This window comes from Pagrus major, chromosome 20 (assembly GCF_040436345.1).
Source record: "Pagrus major chromosome 20, Pma_NU_1.0".
NCBI lineage: Eukaryota > Metazoa > Chordata > Actinopteri > Spariformes > Sparidae > Pagrus > Pagrus major.
The window spans coordinates 17,719,039-17,745,153 of NC_133234.1; the positions used below are offsets into that span (position 1 = coordinate 17,719,039).

At 41.3% G+C, this 26,115-nt stretch overlaps 1 protein-coding gene across 3 annotated transcripts in view; it reads right to left on the minus strand.

The window, feature by feature from the left end:
- LOC141015307 (disks large homolog 5-like) overlaps nucleotides 1-23,763 on the minus strand; it is a 35,960-nt gene extending 12,197 nt beyond the window's left edge. For 2 of the 3 annotated variants that reach the window (XM_073489298.1, XM_073489296.1), the window contains exons 1-21: nucleotides 23,035-23,763; nucleotides 16,405-16,473; nucleotides 15,503-15,671; nucleotides 15,006-15,149; nucleotides 12,299-12,482; nucleotides 10,536-10,792; nucleotides 9,884-10,196; nucleotides 8,566-8,796; nucleotides 7,239-7,423; nucleotides 7,026-7,151; nucleotides 6,668-6,800; nucleotides 6,439-6,563; nucleotides 5,926-6,101; nucleotides 5,721-5,824; nucleotides 5,276-5,368; nucleotides 3,128-4,090; nucleotides 2,916-3,039; nucleotides 1,599-1,743; nucleotides 970-1,091; nucleotides 259-339; nucleotides 11-170 (exon numbers count right to left, since the gene is read on the minus strand). In XM_073489298.1, the coding sequence (XP_073345399.1) occupies nucleotides 11-170; nucleotides 259-339; nucleotides 970-1,091; nucleotides 1,599-1,743; nucleotides 2,916-3,039; nucleotides 3,128-4,090; nucleotides 5,276-5,368; nucleotides 5,721-5,824; nucleotides 5,926-6,101; nucleotides 6,439-6,563; nucleotides 6,668-6,800; nucleotides 7,026-7,151; nucleotides 7,239-7,423; nucleotides 8,566-8,796; nucleotides 9,884-10,196; nucleotides 10,536-10,792; nucleotides 12,299-12,482; nucleotides 15,006-15,149; nucleotides 15,503-15,671; nucleotides 16,405-16,473; nucleotides 23,035-23,335 (4,205 nt within the window). In that variant the 5' untranslated portion in view covers nucleotides 23,336-23,763. The remainder of the gene's footprint in view (nucleotides 1-10; nucleotides 171-258; nucleotides 340-969; nucleotides 1,092-1,598; nucleotides 1,744-2,915; nucleotides 3,040-3,127; nucleotides 4,091-5,275; nucleotides 5,369-5,720; nucleotides 5,825-5,925; nucleotides 6,102-6,438; nucleotides 6,564-6,667; nucleotides 6,801-7,025; nucleotides 7,152-7,238; nucleotides 7,424-8,565; nucleotides 8,797-9,883; nucleotides 10,197-10,535; nucleotides 10,793-12,298; nucleotides 12,483-15,005; nucleotides 15,150-15,502; nucleotides 15,672-16,404; nucleotides 16,474-23,034) is intronic. The other variant, XM_073489297.1, reaches the window with a different exon arrangement.
- Nucleotides 23,764-26,115: the final 2,352 nt, after the last annotated feature.

Here is a 26,115-nt window from a genome sequence, read left to right on the forward strand (position 1 = left end):
GCTGGCCTACCCATCCTTCCGCCTGTCACCAACTGGAGCGGGGCTGACTGATATCCTGGGCTGGGTGGAAATGGAGCTCTGCGATTGGCTGCTGGTGAAAGATGATGTCTCCAGGTTGACGGGGGACATTGGAGGCGTCGGGCTGCTGCACTCTGAATGTGAGAGGGAGCCTGGAGAGAAAAGGTAAAAAACTCAGGCTTGCTGCTTACTGCTGCAACACTTGTTATCAGACAATGTAGCTGTAAAATGTAACAGTACCTCTGTCAGATCCAGTGGAGCGGGGATAACGAGCTGGAGGGATCTTAATGCGCTCTGCTCTAAACTGTAAGGTGGAGGAACCTAAGGACCACAAACAGAGTTTATTAAAGGGTAAAATCATGCAGATACAGTGTTTTCCCCAGGATATAGCTTAATGAAGTTGGTGAGCTGTTGTTCCTGATTTTGCAATAGGCTGCTCCGATGAATTGCTACAATAATAATGTATGATGTGGCCGATCAATCACTGTCATCTCCTGAGCTGATTCAAACAGAGTGTGCAGCATATCCTGGTCAATTTACTTGCTAGATGACTGTCTAAATATTCATTAAATGTGCGGCCTTTGCTGTGTGATAAAGTAATAATGCTACTGCTTCACCAATGCTTGATGTGTTGTGTAGTTCCATCTGATCTTGCACTCCTGTAATCACTATGAACAGCTAAAATTATCAAAATTTCATTTTCATTTTCATTTTTCGGGTATTCTTCTTTCTTCCCAAAACATGGTGCCTACATTACCCACAATGCAGCTCAAGCATTCACAGGTAAGTGGGAGATTCAGGTGAGCTATGAAACCTTGAGCTGCTAGCCTCAAGCAGAGATGTGGTGCAAAAAAAAACAACCCTTTTTGTAACTTGGAAGACTTGAAATGAGAATTCACATCAGACCATTTACAAGTTATGATTTGTTTAAAACTAGGACTCCATACATACCCAGTCTGGCGCTGGAGGGCAGGGAGTTGGTGCTGTGTGGTGGTTGGCTGCAGCTCGTCTCCGTCGAGTCTCCAGTGTGCTTGTGGCTGAGGTCCAGGCTGAGGCGACCTTGATGCTGGGGGCTAAAAGTGGAGGAAAAAAGGGCCTTAGTAAGTCCCCCGGCGGTCAATTATTCAACCCAGAGCAAGATATAATTTGCTACAAGCCATCTGTTCGTGAGATCTGGGGCAGAGTAAACACTGTTGCTTTGTATCATAAATGTGCCATCACAGGGTTTATTTAATCAATGTTGAACAGGAAGAATAATACTAAGGCTGCAACTAATGACTACTTTCAGTATCAAATCATCAAAAGATTTATTGTTAAAACTATAAAATGTCCAAACAAATCGTTAAAAAATCTTCATCACATGTTCCCAGAGCCCGAGGTGGTGTCCTCAAAATTTCCTGTTTTGTCCAACCAACAGTCCACAAATCAAAGATATAAAGATAACAGTGATATTAATCAGACCATAATGAGCAAACCATCATTAATATTGTTAGTAACACCTGTGCTTCTCCTTTTATGACATGTCAAAATCGAAATAAAAACAGAGTCTACATAATGAATACGCTGGCAGATGTTAACACCTTGTGTGTGAATGTGGGTGGACGCCTGAGCTGGGAGCTGGAGGACAGTTGTTGCTCTGGATCTCATGGCTCCAGGCGGTGTACACCGGGTTCCTCATCACAGCCGTCACAGCAGGACACGGGGCCAGACCTCGCTGTGCTGGGTCTGGAGGAACGAGATCAGAGATCATATCAGACTCACACAGACACGGTATGAATATTCGCTCAGTCTACCAACAACAAATCAAGTGTGCATTTCCTGTTTCATTTGTGATATCCAGATGCCATGAAAGTTATTATTCAGGCATGTTTCAACATCATGTAATAAGACTACTCAACTAACTGTAGCTTCTGTAATGTGACCATACCTTAAAGCCATGTTTCAACAAAGTACTTTAGGCATAGTACTCTTAATTAACGTACCTATACCCTACATCTGTTTTGAGTTTCCACTGCCTACAGTGCTCTTCGGGTAGGCAGTTATTACCAGGGCTTATTCCTTTCACTTTTCCAGCAGTTGGAAAACAACAGGGGAGACTTTTCTTGACTCTTGAGTAGCTGCTGCATTTATTCATTGACACACTGTGACCTGTGCTGTACATTACTGCCAGACTGACAACATATTCAAACTCCTAACCTCTTTCCCTCTGCTTCTCTCACATTCGCCTCCTTCTTGCTTGACCACACACTCCCGCACAGCACACACGTGTGGTTGTTTATTACAAGAAGGAAACAAGCTTCACTGAAGAAAAAGGCTGCAGGAGGTAACAGAAAACACTGCTGAAATAAACAGCAGTTTAATAAATGCTACGTCGGAGCACAGAGACGACAATGGTGACTCTGGTCGTTACAATTGACAAATCAGTGGTCTGCAGTGGTCGCAGGTTTTTTAGTTCAGTAATTTCCTGTTTTATTTTGTAGATTCTCCCCTCATGTGTCATATTTTCCATGCTTTCCATCCTTTCCACTTCCTGCCTTAGTCTTTTTCCCCAACCTTTTTTTTGTTGACATTTGCATTTTGTTAGTTAATCTATCCCTGTGTAAAGTCAGTGTTTTCCCTCACTCTTTGTTGATTCGTCTTGCTGCCCGTGTTCCGCATGTCTCCCTGGGTTGTTTAGTTTTATTTGCACTGATGGATTCCTGTTTGTTACAAGAGTTTTATTTTCTGCCTTTTGTTTAGTTTTTTTATTAAAGCTCGCCTTTTGTTTTTCAACCTGGATGCCTCGGTGTCTTCTTGTTTTTCTACATTGCGTTCAGATGATGTTGACCCAGAAATCATCAGATCATTCCTGGATGTAAAAGCACAACCACACAGGCGAAGTTGTTCAGATGACTTACGTGCTGCGATGCTGCCGTAACTAGGGGGTGCAAAGGACATGCTGTACCGATTGCTTCTCATAGGAGAGAAGCGTAACATGTCCATCGGCTCTGGGGAGTGCTCGTCATTAGAAAAACTCTGTACCTGCAAGAAGCAATCAAACAGTTGCTATCACTCACAAACTCACACTTATGAAGAATAGCGCATTAAATAAGAACAGTATCTCAGTTACCTGCATGGGAACAGGGATGTGTAACGGAGTCACATTTCGCCGCAGTGCTGGTGCAGATTTTGGCCGATACCTCCTCTTTCCCCGCTCCTCTGCCCGGCGTCGACTCCCCTGGTCCTCAGCAGGATTCTTGGAGCTACTTTTGGTTTCACCTGGAGAAGCATCAGTGTAATAAAGCTGGTTCCCTGCTTCCCCTTCGTCCTTTGGGATTGTGGCTTGGGCTGGGGAGGCTGGGGGAGTGCCGGTGGTGATGGTTGAGTCTGATGCGGAGCTGTTCTGCTGGCGGTGTTTGAACCTGAAGGAGTCGCTCCTGGTTGGCGGGGTGGGAGGGGTCTGAGCCGATTCTGACATGGAGCTCTGCGGCGAATGTTTCGGCATCTGAGAAAGAGACATGTAGTCCAGTTTCGGGGGCACCTCGGGCCTCCTGAAAGCGCTCACATCAAAGATGGACTTCCTCTGTTTGACTTTTTTGTAGATGGAGAGCTGGGCAAACTCGGAAATAGAAGCTACAGCTATGACTTTAGGCCATGTTCCGCCACTGGGCTTCGCTGGCGAGCTCTGCACTTGGTCTACGGCAGACTGAGGCGAGCTGCAGTCGGAGGGCACCGGGGTAAAGGTGAAGGGGCGGTGGTGGAGTTCATGCCTCCTGTAGGTGAAGTCTGGGTGGGGCTCTGAAGGACTGTGTGAGGAGGAAAGGGAGCGGGAGTGTAGGGAGCTGTTGGAGAAAGGCTTGTGGTGAGCACTGCTGCCACTGCTGTCCAGAGAGTCGCCTGTATCCTTACACGCTTCGTCCCCTCTGTCACAGCTGCAAGTGTCCGTCTGTGTGGAGCAGTTGTGTTTGGGGCAGTTGTGCTTGGAGTTCCTGCAGTTCCTGGTGTGGATGTCACAGGACTGAAGCCGAGGGAACTTTTCTGAGTCTCTCAAACCGTCGAATAAACTCTGGCCAGAACAGCTCTGTGGGAGGAACTGTCGAGGAAGGGAGGTGAATAAATAATTACTTATTTTATTATATTTATTCATAGCATACAGAGATCCTCTTTGCAAATAAAGACCTCAGTGATTTGCAGCTGGAGGAATTCATGAGATATCTGAACTTCAAAAAGATAAAACATACTCCTCACATAAAAGTTCTCCTGAGACTTTTGGGCACAAAAATGTACCTTTCGTCTTTAAACATCACTTGTAGTTGCTTCTAGAGGTTGGATTGTTGTGTAAGTTGAGTAAAGTAGAAGTAACGCTTTCCCAAAGAAGGTTGTCACAGCATTGTTGCAGATTCAGTAGTAAGACTACTTCTATATACCAGTGTGGAGAGACACATTTGCTTTCAAATCACCAGTTGCATTTACATGGAGCCCAATATTCCAGTGGCAGTTTGCACCTTTTCATAAACCAATCAAAATAAAAATCGTCCCATGTCTGTGTTCTTTCCGTACATGCCTACCATCTTGATACTTATCCAAGATGGCAGCTTCTAAGGTGAGCCGGTCTACTGCAGAGAGTCTGTTTTTAATACAAACTCTTGAGAACTTGGATGGATATCCACCTTCAGGAGCGAGCTGATCAAACACGCTCCAAAAGAGATAAAATATCCGATGAGGGAGAAATGATGTCCATGTAAAAAAAGTACTGTTACTCTTCTGTTATAGATTTATTTTTTTAGTCCTGAGAGAAATATTACTACTACCCTCCCCTCAGGCACGCTCAGAAACATCCGCACAGGGGTTAACAGGTTGAGAAACAGCTTTTTCCCCGGAGCTGTATTCAAACTTCTGAACCTATGACACTCCCACTCACCCAACCCCACCATAACAACTACCTGACCCCAGTGCAATATCAGTCTATTGTGCAATACCTTTAATGTTTTAGCACTCCAATAGTTTCAGGGACTATTTATTACATAAATAATGTGATGCTGCCATTTTATGGACTGATGCTTAAAGTGTTGTTGTATTTTTAATATGCAATGACAATAAAGTATCTACTATCTACTAGTAGTAGTAGTAAAACAATGCTTGACAACTGGTTTAAAAGTCTTACTGATTTTGAATGCATCACACAATCTTCTAAATGTAGTTGTAAAGGGCATTTTTTGGTTGAGACTAGAAAAGTGGTGGTTTTTTTTGTGGGGTGTTGTAGGTCTGAGGACTTCACCTTCATGAGGGAGATGCTGAGAGAATCGTGGCAGCTCCTCAGCAGAGACTCGCATTCAGAGAGCGACTTGTTATCGAGTGCAATCCCATTGATCTGTAGTGGACCAAAACACAAGGTCAGAACAAATTCAAGCAGGCATATAGATATATAGATGGAGGAGAGGAAACATTTAACTTGCCTTAATTTGGCACAAGCAGAAACTATTCAGTGTTACAGTTTGATTGGCATTCATTAACAAAAACCTGATCTTAGAAAACGATAAATACACAAAATGAGAACATAGTGTGCACTTTAAAGTCTTACTATATGGTAAATATTTGAGATCGCCAGTGTGTTCCTCGATTAAACACAACAGTGTACAGCAGAGGGCACTAGAGGCCAACGTCAGCTGTCTCTAGGCATTAAATGTGCATCATCTTTAAAACATTTTGGGCAGCATACTCACAGCTAACAGTCTGTCCCCAACAGTAAGAGCGCAGTCTCTGGCAGCTGGACTGCCTGGAGCCAAAGTTGCAACAAACACTCCACTTTCCAGTCCTATACCACTGTCTGAGAGGAACCAGAAATCATAAACACATGTATTAATAACTACTGTATTTGATGTACTGCAACGTCAAAAGTTTATTTCTTAATTGGAGCTTGAGGCCGACCTTTGTGTCCAGACAGGTTTATCTGGAGCGGAGTGATGATTCGCCCTCCGAGTGACTTCCTTCTGCGCACCACCATATTGATCACTCCCTCACCGCTCAGCACTGCTTTGATCACCTGCTTCCTGTCCTTATTGGCCAGGTCCACGTCATTAATCTTCAACAACCAATCGTTCACCCTGCACAGAGAAGAACAGAGTGACGTGGTGGCTCAGTAAATCAATATCTCCAAAAGGAAATGGGGACACAATAAAAATGTAGGACTGAATGACTTAAGAGTTTATATTGGAAAGTATTGGGAAGTTTCTTGGTCTGAGTTTCCTTTTTTGATTCCCTATTTCTTGATCTAAATCAGGAAACGTTTCTAGCTTTAGACAATATCTTAGTCAAACACACCATTTTTTAAATACACTGCATTTTTGTGTTGCATATTCTGTTAGAAAAGGGTTCAAACGTGTCAAGTATCATTCAAATCATACCTAGCACTACTAAAAACTAGTGTAATGATACTCTTACCTTAATCTTCCCTCAGCAATACTTCCTTTATCCACTTTACTGACAAATATGCCACAATCTCCTGGTAAATAAGGATCATTTACCCCTTCAGCGATATCAAACCCCAGCGCTTTCAAATCCATATCCTGAATAAGACAAAACATTGTTAAATTTTGTAAATTTGATAGAACGAAGAGTAAATGACTGAATATACATTTAAGAGAATAACAAGCTTGGTAGTGGTTCTTACTCTGTGCTTCTCAAATTCAACAACCTCCGTCTCCCACTCCATTGAGTCAGTGTCGATGGCTGAGTCGTGTGAACTGTGAGCCATTAGCTGACGAAACCTTGCTTCCTTTTCTAACTGGTCCTCCATCTTTTCTCTGCAGGAAACATAAAACATGTAGCTCTTCACCTTTAGAAGTGATCTGAACGTTGCCCAGTCAATGACATATTTCCTCCACTGGGTGGCACAAAAGACCTGGTACAAAGTCTTTCTGGATCCCCCAAAACAACAACTCTGACACAAGTAGAAACTTTAGTTTTAGGGCTAAAAATAGTGCAGAAGATGGAATCAGCCTGCAAAGTTTTATGAAGGAATGACTCACTTTAGCTCTTTGAGTTCCCGTGCAGCGTCGTTCTTTTGTTTCCTCGTGTCATCCAGATTCCTCAGAGCATCTGCCAGATCACTCACAGCTCTGTCCCTCTCTCGCCTCAGGTTGTCACACAGCGTGCTGACAGATGCACACAACAAAATGTAAACAAATCTATTTTCTTCTCGTTCTGCAAAAACATGCAAGGTGAATGTAACATTTCCTTACCGTATGCTCTCCCTCTCTGCCACTATCTTGTCCCTCTCCTGAAAGGCCCAGTCGCGTCGACATTTGGCCACCTCGGCCTCCTGCAGGGCCTCCTTCAGCTCCTGAGAGATGGCCTCGTACTGCTTCCTCAGCATATCGATCTCCTTGTTGGCTCGCTCCATGTCCAGAGTGGCGGAGTCTTGTTTCTGGGGGGGGTGAAGGGAAATGCAAGGTGATGAAGGACGGTACAAAGGAGGTGAGCAGCAAGGTGCTTTTAATCTAATATTGTGCTTGATAGTATGGTAGAGGCATTTTAAAAAAGGACTATTTGATCATTTGACAGTTTGTTAGACTTCATATTTTTTACCCTGCACCAAATATTTATGAGACCCTTGAGGCTGTGTTTGGTGGATGAATTTATGAGATGAAGGTTGTAATTCTTCTTCTGACCTTGCGTTTGTTGTTCACGGTAACTTCGTAAAGGGAGTAAAAATCTTGTCTTATGGTATCATCAGCCGCTGTGCAGTGTTTTGGCGTGTGTTACGGCTTCAAACGCATTGATGTATTGCTTAAACTGGACTTCAAGGATCGTTTGAAGCAACATACCCCCACCAATGAATCCACATTTTTAATACGGTCTGAAGGCTAAATGAAAATCATTTTACATGGTGAGTTTAGAGAAACTGCAACTTGTCAGAAGAAGAAGAAGAAAACCTTCAACTTAACTGACTTCAAGGTGAAATTTTTCATCATGTTTCACCATAAACATCTCAAATAAATTACTGCAAACTAAAAAGCTTCCACCATGCCGTCTTGTCAAGGTAGTTGGAAGCGTAGCAGGCATAGATTGGATTAGGTAGAGTGCTTTGAAGTGGGTCAGATATAGTATAATAAGTGTACGTCTCTGGTGGATCTGCAGCACATGCTCTCTCCGCCTCCCTGGCTCTAAATAACTGCACTGCCAAGTATAGTGAGAGCATTAATTAAGTCCACAGCTAAATTAATTCCATTAGACTTTACTGTGATCTTGTTTAATTATCCATTTCTGAGGCGGTGCAGTTTTCTTCAAAGTCAGGGAGCCTTTTCTCTGTAATTGCTGGTCATTTCCTAAAGCAGGAATCTCAGCACTTTCTCTGCAATCAATCTGACAATCACACTAAAATGCTGTGTGACAGACGATATGCACGTTTCTCTAGAAACAAAAATAAAATCAATGTGTGGGAACCCGCCAGCTGCTAGAAAAAAAACATTTACTACTCCCTATATGAGATGGGATGAAGGGATTATTGTCAGAGGAATAAATCAATCCCTCCACTTGTAATGATAAATCTCCCGTCTGTCTGGCTACCTGTCTGGCCTGGTAATACTCTCGCAGCAGCTGGTCCCTCTGGATGATGGCCTCCGTCCTCTCCTTGCGGGCCACGTCCCTCTCTTCGCGCACCATCTCGATGTCCTTGCAAGCCTGGCTCAGCTCCTTCTGGGCCTCGGCCTTGTCCTTCACCTCGTGGCAGTATTTCTCCAGCAGCTCGTTCTTCTCGCAGATGGCCCGATCCCTGTCCACCAGAGCTGAGGAAAGTTCCTTCATATGACACGAAAACAAGTCACAAGGATGATAGAGATCAAGAGTGAGTAGATACTAATGACTTTCTGGCTTTTATCTTTTTATCTGGTAGAAAATATGGCTTATCTTTCATTTTGATGAGAATCTTGATGCATGGTTTTATTTTACTAATCTATACTAATTTATTTGGCCTATTTCTTTTACAGCTGTGACACTGCTTGGATATCAATAAAATCTTGTCTTATCTCATAAAATAAAATGTGTAATTAACATAATTTTTTTATTAGGTGAGTAACTGAGGACTAAAGTTTTTAAGTAAGTAAGTAAGCTGTCGATTTATGTCATTCTTAATCAAAAGAAGGGGGCTGCAACTTTATTTACTTCAATGATTATTTTCACAATTAATGGATTAGTCAAAAATACTATTTCCCAGAGCCCAAATTGACGACTTGAAATTGCCTCTTTTGTCCAACCAACAGTCCAAAACCCCAAATTCCTTCATTTACGATTATAAATAATGATGAAAAGCAGCAAATCATCACATTTCAGAAGTTGGAACCAGCAAAATTTTTGACTTTCGTCTCAAAAAATGATTGAAACGCTTAATTGATTGTTGAGATAGTTGGCATTTATTTTCTTTCATCAACTTATCAATTAATCGACTATTTGTTGCAGTTCAACTTATATTATTGTCGACAACCATGATCTTGAGATGTACGTGTTTTACAGATATGACTAGACAGTTCTTCCAGCCCTTAAAGGGGCTCTGTGGAACCTCTGTGTTAGGCATTAGTTTAGAAATAGAGTCCGCTAACATAAACTACATTAGCTACTGTTGTTCTCTGTTAGCGGAGTGGAGAGAGGCACTGAGATGAGGCACTCGAGAACGTGCATAAAGTAACATCACTTGGACTGTTGCGGAAAATCCGACCCAAGCCCTTCACAAAGAAATTCACAGTGCAGCAGCAATAAACAACTTAAACAAATCATCCACATGCTTCTTTCAACCAAGAGAGACATGGAAGGTCTCATTTTTTCTCGTCATGTTACAATCCGCTCAACAAATTCTTACAGAGAGCCACTTTTAACCTAATTATATTTTCACCTGTCGGAGAGCCTCCAGCTCCTCATTGGCCACCCGCCTCTCTGATGAAGTGTTCTTCAGCTTGGCCTCTGCCAACTCCAGCCCGGTCTGAAGCCGGTCCACCTCCTTGATCACCTGGTCCCGCTCGCTCATGATCAAGCGATACTCGTTGATCACCGAGTCCCGCTCCTCCTTGTACTTCTCGCTGTCTTTCATCGCCTTGAGCTGCTGGGTTTTGAGCCGGGTCGTCTCTGATTGCAGCCGATCCATCTCACGCTGCAGCTCCTTGTTCTGGGCAGCGGCCTTTGACAGTTCTTGCTGCGTGTTGTCAAACCTGTACAATATGTATTGTGTTTTTATTGCTCTTTATGAATTGTCACCCGTAGTAGATTAATATATAATAAAAACACAGACACGCAAAAACAGCAAGGGATCAGGCTTGCAATCTCCGCATCATAAAAGAAAAGTTAAATTAGGAAAGCATTTGCCCGTCTGCAAAGCCTCATCTGCCGTGGATTAGGAATGTTTTAAGCACTGTGACCTTGGCATTAAACTCAAGTACAGAGTTTGAAGCAAAGTTTGCAGCGACTGCTGTTAATCATTAGACTTTTTACAGCTGCCGAGTCTGTGTGTGCAGATGGATTTGTGTATCCGTGTTATTTTCCGGCTTCACCTTCTTATAGACGAGGAGTACTGCTGCTGATAGTGGATGGCAGCATCTCTCTGCTTCAGCAGCATGTCCAGCTGTTTCTGCAGCCGGTGGTTCTCCTCCTCTGCCTGGTCTAGACGACTCAGGTCTGCGTTGTGGCCCGCCGTCTTCTCGTTGTAGCGCTTCCTCAGAGCCTCGTAGTCGCCCTTCATGGCCTCTAACTTGTCCACAGCTGTGTCATACAGCTTGTTGAGGACGTCAGATGAGCCCTCTCTCATCACCTGGAAATGACATCATTCAGGTTACTCAATGAAATAGAGGGTTACAATTTCAATAACAAACAATGTGTTGTTTGTTTTCAGAAAAGTTAGACTCCCTGCAACTATGTTTAATGGCACAGTGGATTAAAATACTTAAAAAAATAAGACAAAAGCTTCCTTGTTGAGTTGCATAACGTTAGCAAATACAAACAAACAAACAAACAAACAGTGCTTTCACACCAAAATTGTTTGGAGCACTTCAAACAAGATCTTGTGCATTCGCCTGTTTGGTTCGGTCTGTTTAATCTGTTGTGAAAGCTATCAAACGAACTGTGGGCCAAACAACCGCCCCGAGAGCAGTTAAAAATCCATCTTCCAACCAGACTTCAGTGTAGTAAATTTGTGGTGTGAAGTTTGGTTTAAGAATTTATACATATATGACATCTACTCATCGATGTGTGCCATAACCCCGTAACTCTCCCAATGTTTTCCCTGTCTATCTCTATACTGATTAAGGTGAAAAAGTAAAAAAATAAAACAAAAATAATCCAAGAGACAGGTCCACAAAATAAAAGATACTAACATATTGACAACACATCTATCCACCTGTAATATTACACTTCAACACACCTTGTTCTTGTCTTGTTTCTATCCATCGCTCATTATCTATGACATTATAATGAACTGCGGTCTAGAATATTGACTATGCTGCGCACACCTACTTTTTCATGTGAAAAACACACCCATAAACTACAGCATGACTTGTGGTCAGTAACCACAATAACATAGTTATGACTTTCTCCCACAGGTCTATAAAGTGCTGATGTCAGAGCATCTAAGAGAGTCACCAAAACTTTCCAGCGAATGAGATGCTTGTCAGTCTACATGGTATCATACTTACACCCTCAGCACATGTTTCCTCGCAGAAACATTTTTTCTTTTTCTTGTAAATTACTATATCATAAATAATAAATTAGACAGACTAGCTGAAGGACAAACCAGGACACATTTCACATAAGAGAAAGTACAAGAACGTGCCTGTCACTGTCATCTACCAACTACACAATAAAGGTCGACTCTGGACTGACATCACTGAGCTAATTTGATTCCTAATTTGACTGACGCTGAACATCAGTTTACCTAATGATGACATGAGCTCAGTGGACAATGAGGCACGCATCCTTCCTATCAAAGAGTCATTTCAGACATTCCCCACAGTGATGTAAGCTATTGCAAACATTTAATGATCTGACCTTCTGACTGCATGTCGGACAGAGATGCAGTGAAAGACCCAGGTTCAAGTCATTTGTTTCATTTGAAAGATTGTTTTGATCGATGAAGACGAGCTTGTCTGACCGCATTTCTCTGACTGATGTCTAGGACGTAATGGTCACCAAGAGAAAAATTACATTGATTTGTGTCAAGATCCAAAGGATTGAACTCAAACGTGTGTATACACAGACAGTGTGCACCTGTATGTGGCTGTATAAGCATGAATGTAGGTGAGATCTCCAGTTCCACAGGTACCTGCTGGTGCAGCATCCTCATGTCGGCCACCTCTCTCTGGTCGTCTTCGTGCAGCCTCCTCAGCTCCTCGCAGGCCTGCTTTACGTGGTTGTGCTCCCTGACCAGCTGGATGTTGTCCTGTCTCACCGCCTCCAGCTCGTCTTTCAGCTGGGCGTGCTCGCTCGCCATACGGCTGTGCAGCGTACTGAGGAGATACCACAGCAAGTACCATCAGACCGTGGGCGTTGCCAGTCAGGTTTAAAATCAGCATTACTGCAGTTTTTAGCCAAGGAAAAGTATGACTATGCCTCGTGAGTCACAGACCAACAAATGCTGAACTAATGACTATTTAGCATATAAGATGATGTTTGAGATGCACTGTTTACTCTACAAAAAAGCCAAAAACCAAGGTGATGTCTTCAGGTTTCTGAAAGATATTCAGTTTAGCAAGCAGCAATATATCTTATAGCTTCTTCTTGCAATAAGTTATCAAGACACTGGCGCCAACTATCGATACATACATAATTATATTCTTCCTTTGAACATCTGAACTCCACCTGAGTAGTTATGTAGTTATAGTATAGTACAAGGCACATATCTTTACATCTCTAGTTCTAGTAGTATTTCTTTTTCTATATGTATATTTATATATACAAAGTTGTTATTTTATATTCTAGTACTTTTTTTTTCTTATTCGAAATTACTCTTGTCTCTTTTTTCTATCTATAGTTTGATATTTATATTCTAGAAAAAGCAACTGTAATGTAATGTAATGTAAGAGTATTTCTTATTCTGATTCTGAATGATGGCACACATGGATATGGACAAGTTGCAGTCTGCATGTGTGTCTGTTATGCGGTTTGTTTTTTCTTCTTCAGTTAAAGAGACATTGCAATGTATCATAGATGATTGTCTAAAACTGTAAGAAAAGTATTGCAGAATCACTGTAACGTGACTATCACTGGGCATGGCATGACATGAAGTAGACTGATTATCTGTCTGGCTCATTATCGGGCCGATATTCAGCATTTTTCCAATTATCGGTATCTGTGTTTTTAGTGTGTTAGCAGCCACAGTGTCCACAACATTATCTGATGTAACAAGTAATAGCCAATCAGAACTGAATAATCTGAATTTGCAAAGTAACTGGGTAGCTAAAGTTATCAAATAAATAAAAGTACAAAGTAGCAGAAAATGGAAATACTGAAGCAAAGTACCTCAAAATTGTACATAAGCACAGTACTTGAGTAAATTGTAGTTGGTTACATTCAATCACTGGTTATTCTTGACTTTATTTTTCCTGTATATGTAAATATTCCAGTATTTGATTATCAGTCATAATCTGTATCGCTGTTGACCCCTCTAGTATTGTATCGGTAGTTACTCTGTGGTTCCCATCTCTAATTCACAGTGATAAAAACGCATTAAAAGCAGCAAATCCTCACATTGGAGAAGCTGGAAACAAAGAATATTTGGCATTTTGCTTGTTAAGCTACTTAAATGATTAACTGATTAGGAAAATTGCTGTTGATTACTGTAATTTCCTCTCAACAACTAATCATTTCAGCACTACTCAGAAATAGCACTCCATAATTTTCTACAAATTGATAAGCAGGATTTTCGAGCCAACAAGTCAAACTTGTAAACTAATTTTCTAATTTTCTTTACCTTCAATAAAACTAAATAAATAAAAAAAGAAACACAGGCTACAACCATAGATCGCTCTCTAAAAGGTACCGTCTCATGCACCCTGATATGCAGAATAAAATAATTAGTACTTTAAAACTATTTTTTCTAAATGCTTATTAGTTTTATGCCAATATTAACAGTTAAAAATACCACTTATGTAATACTGCTCAACTTGAAACAGCCCCGACATGAATTACAATGGGGATCAATAAAATCCTCCATGATTACCGAGTGCTAATGCTAGCTTACGTGTTAAGTGACTTATTGATCTTAGCACAATGTGATTTCTGATTCACAGAGGGATGGTGTTGAGTGTGAATATTTAAGTGCAGAGGCAGACAGGACGGTAATAAATAAAGACTCTCTCTGATGTGCAAACAGAGTTCAGAAGGAGAGGCTTAAACATGGCAATAATCCTTCATCTGTCTGTTTGCGTTGGGGCCAGATGTCGGTCCCCCTACACTTTGGAGACAGTATGGCATCACTGAATCACACAAATGTGCCGGCCTCCTGCTCCGCGTCGCCTCGGCACAGCTTATTTCACGGGGCAACAAATGCTCTGTTCATAGCATTATCCTCATGGCACAGATGCCGTGCCATGCAGACAGCGTTCAGATGATGATGATGATGATGATTACAGAGCCACACTTTGGCATGAACTCTTCAAGGGCATTATTTATAGGGAAGTAATTCAGTCCCCGCTCTCAACCTTTGCTCTGAAAAGATGACTCTGGATTTATGCTGCCTAGAAGACAATAAAAAAAACATCTTTTTATTAAGAAAGATGAAATTAAATTGATGAAGGGATGTGAGGATTTTTTCGAGGCTTAACTCATCAGCTTTCCGGCTGGTATAAAGGCCTCATCCCTATTACTCCCACAAAAATAAAATCTGTTCTATGCAATCTGCTGCGAATATGTCAGAGGAAGGAACTGAATACGAGCTAAAACCCTGCAGGCGGAGGGCAAATGCATACAGCACAAATGCGCCGGCTGTTAAAAAATTTACAAAAGGCCCTGTAGTAGGCTTTTCCACTCACTGGTAGAAGTCTGCTTTCTTCACAGCCTCCTCGCACCTCTTCAGGGTGGTGCTGTGCTGGTTCTGTAGGGATTGCAGGTCTGCCATCGCCTTCATGCACTGAAGCTTCAGACGCTCATAGTCATGACCTGCTTTTGAGTTTGGTCTATTTCACAGAGAGGGGAAGACAAAATTGAGTTTTGAGACGCCACATGGGAGGATGAGAGAAGCAAGAGCGTGTTAAACATCATACAAACTTTGTGCTTACGGGAACACCGGGGAAGAGAGGCATCATTAAAATTGTATGCTTACCCCTTGTTTTACAGAGTTGGGCATATTTTAAGACGATTTTGCGTCACATACTACCTCAGCTCGCTTGTTTTTTGTTGCTTTTAAAAGATGAACAAGGCAACATGTCTTTATCCGCAGAGGGCAGGTATACACGGGATCACTGCCCCCTTTCTGTCAATGTTTGCTTTAGGAAAACATGCACTCAGGTGCGCGAGATCAGAACAGTACCTGCACTCATCGAAGGTGGTTCCAGGTGAGGAGAGGGCCAGACGTTTGCGTAGTTCGTCCCTCTCACGCGTTACATGCCTGAGCTGGAACAGGACCGTCTCCATCTTCTCGTTCACCTGGTGACTGTCCATGTGGGCAGGCGGTGGGGAGGAGGCTTGACCGGGCGTACCTGTGTGAGTCAGCATGTCACTGGTGGCATGGGCTGTTCACAGAGCTCAGAGGATGGGGGGAAATTTGTGCAGCCCCACTGATTTATTGAAAACGCTCAAGTAAGCTAATAGAATACAACTGAAATGTGCTTTCACTAAACTATAGTCAATGAAACGAAACTAGAAAATCAAAATGAAGCCGCAGACACAAGACTAGTGTACTCAAAAGGCTCAAGAGTCTGAACTTACCTGGTCTAAATATTAACTAATCATAGGCAAGAGCTCTTTGTTGCAGCTACTGGACCAAACATTTACACATTCATTTACAGAACGCAACAAGAAAACACCTTTGAGATCATTGTTCACATTCATGCCGCCAAAAATCAGTTTAATATTCTACTTCATTATTTATCTACCTCATTGTTGTACTCATTAACCGCAGTGCTTATGACAGGAATCGCCCTACTGACTGAGATTAGAGCTCTGTTTCCCTCAGAGAATGACTAAATGAAACAGGTCGCTGTGTGTGTGTGTTACTAAATCCTTCTCACATCTGTGTAATCACTTGCATGTGCTCAGAGTGTAAACAGGCGACCAACGTCTGACTATTATTTGACAAAAACTATCAGCAGAATCTGTTCTGAGGTTCGTTCCTTTGCACGCACTTGTTGTTTGTTTCCAAAGAAGATAATGTTCTTTTTTTAGACATTTCTACAGCCGACACCTGAACGCCACCGTGAGCGCCACACTCACCTAAGCTGCTGAGAGAGCTGCTGCTTTCCGAATCCGATGGCATGGTGGACAAGATGCTGTAAGTGGACCCTGCGAGACGAACAAAACATTAAAGTCAGCTGTGAGTGTACTCGAGCATGTCTGCATTATAGTAAGATGATTATCTGCTGTATTGTATGGCACATCAAGGCTCTGTGGCTTAGGTTACATTCAGGGGCCTTTACTGGAAAAAAAGGCCAGCCGGAGGCATAATAAGGTGGGACTTTCCCCAAGTTGGGATGACGGGCCTGTGGGCTGACAGCAGAGTGTGGCTAATTATCAGTTGGGCAGGGAGCTTGAATACTGACTAGCCAGGGCCCCAAAGAGGCTGCAGCCCCAGAGCTTCTCCTTTTATCTCCTCTGACAACATCACACAGTTCCCCCCCTGTGAAAGCCCCTTCTTTTATAGCCTACAGTGATTCAAAATTAACTGTATAGAAAGGAAGCCTCAGAACAACACTGTAAGTACTATGGAGAAGATTGTCTTACTTGGAAAAGAAACATCAAAGTCCTTCTTGAAAAGAATCCGAAGGAACAATTGTTTTTCCATCTTTGGTGGATCTATTGATTATTTTTAGATTAATAAGTAAAAGCCAAAATTTTATAAAATACAGCATCTTTTATATTAATCTGATGGCAAACACTACCGCTCAAAAGTTTCGAGTCACTTAGAAATGTTATTGTTTTCGCAAGATTACCTCAACTAATTGACAGCTCGAATGCCGAAGGTCTGCAGGGCTGTAACTGTGCAGACCTTCGTGCAGTGGATGAAAGTCTACTCATTTGGCAACCCATCTGATGACCCCAAACTTTTGAGCGGTTGTGCATGTTCTCGAGAAAAGTTAGTAATTCGCAAATTGTGTTAGTAAACAAATGTTAGCTTCTTGCAGTTATGATGATGTCACTTAAACTAACAATTATTTTCATTATCTTTTTACATGATGAGTGGAAGAGTGAAAAATGCCAATCATAAGTACCTAAACTCTAAACTTTGTTTTGTCGGACCAAGAAAAGCAAACCCAAAACCATGGAAGAGCTGGAACCAGCCAGAGTTTAGTATTTTATGACTTATCAAAACAAAATAGTTGTTTAATTTTCTAAGGATGGATTAGTTTACTGATCCATTTACTGTTACAGCTCTAACTCAGAGTCACCATTACATGGTTTGTTCTCTGGAGAGGCTTATTCTTCAACTGTCAGGACATATGATGGCCACAACTCTTAAACAAACACACACAAAAAGAATAAAAATAAATAAAAGGATGCATATCGAATGTTTGCCATGTTTGTGTTTAGTGTTAAGATCTTCTGATTTAGCCTCAAATATCAATATCTGCCTCAAATATCCAGTATCAACTAGGACTGAAACTAGTCGATTATTTTCTTTGTCAATGTTGATAATATTCCCGATTAATCCATTCGTTTTTTGTCTATAAAATGTCAGAAAATGTTGAAAAATGTCGGTCAGAGTTTTCCAAAGCCCAAGATGACATCCCTGAATGTCCTGTTTCATCCACAACCCAAAGGTATTCAGTTTACTGTCACAGAGGAGTAAAGAAAATGTAAAATATTCACATTTAAGAAGCTGAAATCAGAGAATTCTGACGTTTTGTTTTCCTTTGAAAAATTACTCAAACTGATCGATAATCAAAATGGTTAGATTAATTTAATAGTTGTCAACTAATCGATTAATAAATTAACTATTGCATCTTCAGTCGACTGGCCTCTAGTTTTCTAAACATACACATGGTTTGATTCATTTAATTCAAATCAATCCATAAAAATTACTTTTTCTATTGAATATGAATCAGAGCACCTCCACACATTTCCTCCTTTAACACTGTCAGAAATAAAAAGGAATTTTTAATGGGGCTTAAAATGTTAAACAGACTACACAAGTCTTTGAGATCAAACAGCCAGCAGTGCACATTTACTGAGATACAACTTGGCCGTGGGATGAGCAGCTTTTTAGTTCGGTTAAATCAGCAACTTCCACCCCTGATGTAAAGTCTAGCAGCTCGACTCGGAGCGGGAGCATGACAAACGATTCTGTTTACCCACGTCTCAGTACTCTAAATCAATCCCTGGCTGGCTCGGTTCCCACTAGCTAAAGGAGACTATGAGTTTGATTAAGACTGGAAGCAGCCCAGCTAACATGGCTCACCCCTCTTTTTCCCAGCAAAGAGCTGAAAGAGAAAAAAAAAAGACTGATGTGCCTCAGGAACCGTGGCATCCCATGGATCAAGCTCTCTTTGTTCTCGCTCTAGCTTAAGTTTCCCATGACTCTGTTTGAGCAGAGAGTGTCTCAATGGGCAAGGTTCACTGTGTCATAGCTTGCTCACTTTTCTGCTCCGTGGAAGTCAAGTGACCTGGACCTCGCTGCGGGTCAGACCCTCACCGCTCAAGTATCTTATTTGGGTTGATATCTTTTCTAAAATGGGCTTGAGTTCTTCCTCAGATCTGACGGTTCTACAAGTTTAGATGTCAAAGCTGAAATATTTCTTATGCGGTACGTGTCCATAACAAGGTCATATTTTCTTATTCATTAATCCAGCAGGTCCAGGAAGTGTCTGTTGATAAGGATACTGTGGAAGTCATAAAACGAAACATTCAGAGGGCAAAATAAAATCAACAGATATCTGTGAATTCATCACTGTTTAAAGCTGAAGTCAGACGTTTTCTGCACATTCAAGAAGAGATAAACAAGCATAGAGTGTTCAATTTGTAAAGTTGTGTCAACCTAATTTGACTTGTCACAGCAGGAAAAGCACAGGTGCTATTAATAGAATTACTTTCCATTCAAGGGTCCCAATGAGACGGGAGACAATTGGCCAGCATGCTCAATTTACAGCCATCATTAAACTTATTACTACCACCTGTGCTTTTCCTGCTGTAGCTGAGCAAGTAAGCATTCAAAAAGTCAGCATTTAATGGCGATTTATCAGGTAGATCCCTCTAGAGCCACAGATATCTTTTCACATACACAGGACCTGTAAATAGACTTTGATGTGTGAAAATCATTTAACTGTTGAATTGATCATCTAAGTCAAAGTAATAAATATCAAAATATAATGTAAAAATTGGTGATGTATGTCCCCACATGGCTGGTGGACCACTACTCGGCCACTATTGGAGCAAAGTTCAGCTGATGAAAACGTCGTATCCGTGCTGATTAATCGGCCAGACCAATAAATTGGTCGACCTCTAATGGACTGCCATGAAATTTGACATTCCTGGTGTCCAGAGAATTAAACCAGCGCCTCCAGCAGGTTGACATTTGTGATTCAGAGCGAAATGTCTCAACAAAAATTTCCATGCAATTTGGTGCAGACATTAAAGGGGCTTTACGTATAAACTGGAAGAAACTGACATGCATTATTAACTATTTTCTCGGTTGCCTATACAAGCCAGTAGACGATTTGTTTAAGGACTCAGATTTGCCACAACAGGCCAAAGGATGTGACATTAGTCTGCTCGCATAAACAAAGGGCCAGCTTCCAACACAACACAGAACTTCAACAGAGCCCCTTTAATTATCTTTGTGAACTTTGGTGATCCTCAGGTCCATCAGGTCAGAATATGTGTCCATAACTTTGGTTTATCAAACAGCTCTGATTTCTACAGCCTCACAGAGTCGCTAGCGTTGCTGCAGACTCTTGTTTTTATTGTATGGAAAAAATACCCTTTGAAAGCCACCGCAACATAAGACTGATGAGACTCAATCGTGGGAATCAAACAGCTACAAGTTTGTTTTGATTCTGGAGTAAAATGCTAACTAGCATCTGTGGTAAAAGCTAAGATCCACTGCCAAAAAAAAGGGTGCATACTTCTTTGCTCGTTAATAGGGAGAAGATCAAGACGGGAGGAAACTATAAAGAAAACATATCCTGCTACCTATCATCCAGTATTAATTTGCATCTACACAGCCAAGTGAGCACGTCAGCAACAATACACACCCTTTTGATTTGCTGGCGTCATGTTATTGTTCTGCCAGAAAAGGTAAGTACACTCTGTAAACAAAAAGGCGTTTACTGTCAAGCCTTGAAGCTATGGTCATATAAAAAACATAAAAAACAAACAAGCCTTCTGGGATATGTACTGTATAGGCATGCATCATATTCACATCACAGTGAAATGCTTGCAGCTCAGTGATCATTTCCATCAGCTACTTTTAGCATCTCTGTTTGTTGACTAGCCAGCTGGGGTTAACTAACGAAGCTCTCACTCGTTAACCTTGTTTTGATTTCAAACATGATCCAGCTCTCAAACCTCTGGGACTCTGGGTGACTGGGGAGTAGCTCCATCAGGCTGCTGCATATCTTACAAAACCAAGCGCTGTAACAGGCTTCTGTTTTGCTGGGGAAAGGCCCTTCTTGTGGCTTCGCAGTGGAGGAACCTGTCCGCCCAGTAGCAAAAAAGCAGCTCAGCCCATTTGCGTCCTGTGTGACTACCAACAGGGAGCTGCTGCAGACTACACCCGACCAGCCCAGAACACGCTCGTGTACAATCCTCTCCAGCAGGCAGGAAGCCTATCAGTGCTCACTTTTTAGACACGGTGCACGATTTGGGAAATGTGGCGCAAAAATGAAAAAGCTTAGAAAAACAGACTCACTCTGTAGCTTCAGTTCTCTTTATAAATAATGAGGGCAGAATAAATGCATAATTAACACCTCACCATTCAGCTCACTGAGTATGACACGATAGCTGAGAGCGAACAAAGTAACCGGCGATGCAAATGTCGCTTTTGAAATGCAAAGGTGCAGCAGAGGTGCTGAGCAAGGACCGTGTGCCAATGCTGGCTGCTGCTGCTGCTGCTGCTGAATATACATACGCTACATATGAATGAAGGATTTAGTGCTTAAAGTGACAAATTTGGGGACATAAATCATCACCGGTTTGGCTTACGCTGAATTTGATGACACATTTATTAGCATCATAAAAACAGTCTTTAGGACTTAGCTGTGAGGGAGAAAAACACATTTCGAGGAATAGATGGTGTATTTTTGGGAGAAAAACAGGACAGATGAACTCACATCACACTGAATGAACTGCAGAGGAAATACATCCTATGAGATGTAAACGGGAGGCTGATTAATGTGCCATCTTAGCACTGCATCATCTATAACATGTTTGTTTTTAGTGAAGAAACAAACTCACTGCTATTGGCGAAATAATAAAGCATGACGGTGAAATTTGTGGCATGTTAGCACATTAAATCTAATGTCAGTGTGTAATAAAGCTTTTTTATTTATACTTAACCACTTGAAACAAAATACTGTAAACTCTACAGAACATATACAGTAGTATAAGAATTTAATGCACCTGTTGACCTCTGTGTACATTTCCTTAAATTTTTAATCATGAAAAACGTTATTCTGAATCTATTTTACTAGAAAAACTCACATGTGAGGATGTGATGCCTTTCTCTGTTTTGTTGTGAACTGTTTTTTGGTTTGCTGTTCGGACAAAACAAGACATTCGACCTGTCAAAGAAGTTAACTCCTGCATCCAGCTTCTCACTTGTGTGCATTTGCTGCATTTGTCTGCCTGATTTGACGGTAAACTGAGCATCATTTGGTTTTGAGCTGTTGATCGGACAAAAGAAGCAATTTGAAAAGGTCACTCTGGGCTGAAAGTGGTTAATTTTTCACTATTGAAACACTTTTATTGTCAAAAACAAGGAAATATCATCCTCAGAAGTAAATTAACTTAGCTTGTGCTTAACTCACAGTACACAAGCCTTGTTGTATTCATCTTATAATTTTATGCCCTCAATGTTGTGTCGGTTATTCCTAGCGGTATCGAATAACGATGTCTTTCAAGGTATTGTATCGAGGTTAGAAATTCCAGTATCATCGATAATGTGGGTATTATGACTAAAACAACACTTATGCAACATCACTAGAGAATGATATCCCAAATTTTAAGACCATATCTCGGCTCAAATCACGATAACAATAAAATATTGATAAACTGCCCGGCCAGAAAGCACTTCGGTCTCTATGTGATTTGTGAAGGCCTCTTCGTAACACAAACAGTGACTCAACACAATAAATCAAGTCATTTACAGACTCATTGATAGTGAAAACAATTATTAGTTGGGGAGCTGTTTTTGTACCAAGACACATCTTTCAGCTACTGTGTGCATTAACACCCATTTAATTCCTCCACTCATTCATTTGACTTTGACAGTGTGGGTTATTGATTCACGCACAGGCAGCCCCCCTGCTGCCACTACATTGATTGTTTGTGAGTCTTTTTTAGGTCCATTAAATGCTTTCACACAGGGGCTGGCAGCCTGTGCTTTTAGTGACATGGCAAAGGAAACAAGCACAGTAGTGTGAGTGTAAATAAGCATCAGGTCACATGATTGTACAGCCTCTCTCCCCCTCTTTATTGTTGCCCAAAGGAAAAGGCATGCCCTTCATCAAAGTTGTCATATGGTCAATACCTCTAATGTTACATCAGGATCGAAGACGGGCTGGATCAGAACCAAAAAAACAGTCCTCTAAAAAGATACATCACTTATGGACCTACACATACTGATCTAACTCTTATGCACAAGTACTCTGCAGCTTACTTATAGTTATAGTTAATTATCAGGCTTCTCACCAGTCGTGTTGTGATCCACTGGTCCGATACCATTCAGCAGCACCGAGTGCAGGTGAGGGTGCGTCTTCTCCAGAGCCGAGCAAAACTCCGCGAAATGGTCTCTGTCCTTACTTGTGAGTATCTTCAGGAGCAGGTCCACTTTTTCCGAGTTGGAGGAGCAGTTGTGTCCCAGCTCGTAGCGTTCAGACTGGCTGAGGGTCCCGCAGTGAGCCAACACATCCACCACTCGGTCCGCATCTGTTATCGACTCCACCAAGTTCTGGTAACATTTCTCCAACAACTCTTTATGTTTGGGCTCCATCTCGTCGGCGGCGGTTAAACGGGGACACACACTCACACACACACAAAAAAAAACCCTCCAGCTTTTTTCTTAATCTTTCTGTCCGGGTCGACTTCTACTTTACTGCGGTAGCGACTCCTCGAGACTACCCTGCTCGGCCCGGTCGGGACGGTTTTCAACCCGAACTGAAGGATACACAAGAAGTAGCCATATTTGTTGCCCAAGGCTGTTGACTGCGCGAAGATGACAACACATTTTCCCAACCGCGGCTTCGTCCTCCCCGACCGAGAGAGAGAGAGAGAAAAAAGACGTGTGTGCCTCTTTAAGCTCCGCTGTGTTGACGCCACGGAGACGCTAACGTCCTCAAAACAAGTTGTTTCGACATGTTTGCGAAGTGTAAAAAAAACAAAAAAGAAACTCTTGACGAGCTCCCTCCTCTCTGTCAGACGACTAACTCCGCCATGGCTCACCGTTCAGAGCAGCTGTAGCTCTGTGCCAATCATATTTCCGTGCAATGGACATTTAAGGTAAAGGTGGGCGGGGCTTCGGCTGTGGACGCACCTGGCTCCTCCACACTGTAAAGTCCCATCAAGACACTATTACAATATATTACAGGTAACAATGTACTTTTAGGATGTTACAGTGTCACAAAAAAAGTATTAGTACACACTGTGTGGTACCTAAAATATCAAAAGTATTATGTTATGCAGTAAAATGGCCACTGTGCAAAGTAACTAAGTACATTTATTCAAGTATTTGATTGAAGTACAATATTGGCATACATACTTGAGTATTTCCATATTATGCTACTTTATACTTCTACTCCACTACATTTCAGACTGGAACATTGTAATTTCTACTCCATTACTTTTATCTGATAAGTTACTTTGCTTAGTGGTATGAGTACTATTACACCGTGCTTTTGCTACTTTTACTTAAAGTCGCATTAAGAAAATATTACAACATATTACAGTTAACGAGTATACTTTGAGGACGTTGTAATGTCACAAAAAAGTATTATGACAAATTGTCTGGTACCTGAAATATCAAAGTTGGGTTAAAAGTATTGATTATGCAGTAAAATGGCCACCGTGAGCAGTATTTAAGTAAGTATTTCGACTGAAGTACAATATTGACGTACATACCTGAGTACTTCTATATTATGGTAGTTTATACTTCTTCTTCACTACATTTCAGACTGGAAAATTAGTCATTTTATGATGTAATGTAACTATGATGTATTATTACTAGAGGTCACTCTACGCTCTGAAATGGGGCAGGCTGCATAATGAGTACTTTCACTTGTACTTTTAAATGTAGTTTGATACTTCTTATTTCAGTTACATTTTGAATGCAAGACTTTTAAATGTAAGGGAGTATTTTTACACTGTGCTATTGCTACTTTTACTTAAATTATGTACTTATTCCACTATTGTTTAGCCAATATTCCTCTAGGATGTTATTTTTGGTCTTCAGTCAGTGTTGCACAACAGTTTTGCATTGTTTTTGCACTTGTACTTAAGTACAGTACTTGAGTACTGTATTCAGAAGTGGGACATCAAAATACTGATGAACTGAGGCCCCCCAAACACACCACCACCCCTCAGGAAATGGTGACTAAATTCCAAAATAAAAGCTTTCAAAGTAAAGGTTAAATGATATATTTCTAATAATTAAGAGTTTCCATACTTTAGTTAGCAGTTGAATTTTATTTCTTTGAATTTTATAGTCTAATTCTGTGAACCTTATTTTTGCTGCCAGGGAATAAAAATTGGAATTGATAAAATGTCACATAAATGGATTTGTATTTGTATTGTATATTTGTATTGTATTTTTAATCTCCTTTATCTCTTATATCTTACAGTTAAACTCATTATCATAATATTGCATGTTGACGCCACATGGTATCAGGGTAAATATACACGTACTACACAGAAATACAGTGTTTTCTTTCAGTTGGTGAACAATGGAGCAAACCATCTTTATAGGTAGGCAGTTGTGTAAATATTACATCATCAGGAATCATGCATTTATTGATTTGGGCTCTGCCTCCCAAAGCCTTATCTGTTCAGCACGTCCAGTTATCGATATACATTATGCACCTCTGATAGGGTGTTATTTTATTAGAAGTGGAATCCAATAGCTTGTATTTCATTATTTTACCTCTTTTCAGAGCCGACCGTATACCTCTAAATCATATAGTTGCGTGTTCCTCGTCTGGATTGTCCCCTGACACATCTGCCCCGCTCTGTGAGCTTTCTTCTGCTCCACATAATCCACCGGATCTCAAAGGAGGCAGCAACATATAAGACCGATATCCTTAAGAAACAAATGATCTAAATGCAGACAATGAAAATATATGCAGGATTATCTACGTGCTTATCTGTAGCCTCTGTGCAGACAGCTGAACTGTGGAGATGCTGAAAATCTGCTTTGGGATCATTTATTCTAATTGCTTGACAGTACTCTGTATTATTAAGGGGCTTCTGTGTATTGCCTTTATGAGGATTGTGACTCTCATTTGGAGGCAGCTAGTGCACACAGGGCCTGGCTTTAAAGCTTAATACTGTACACTGTGTGCCTATACATTTCACCCACTTAAGTTCAGCACAGCTTTAACAATGTAGGTGGTTATGTAACAACTCAACTAATTTATTTTTCCTGCAGTGAAAATCCATTTGGCGCCAAACAAGAACACTACTTGGAATGTTTGGGAATTATGTAAATTCCTAAAACCATCACACTGGAGGCTCTCACACCAAACTCTTGCTGTTGTTTTGAAGTGAAAACAGTAAGCTGAA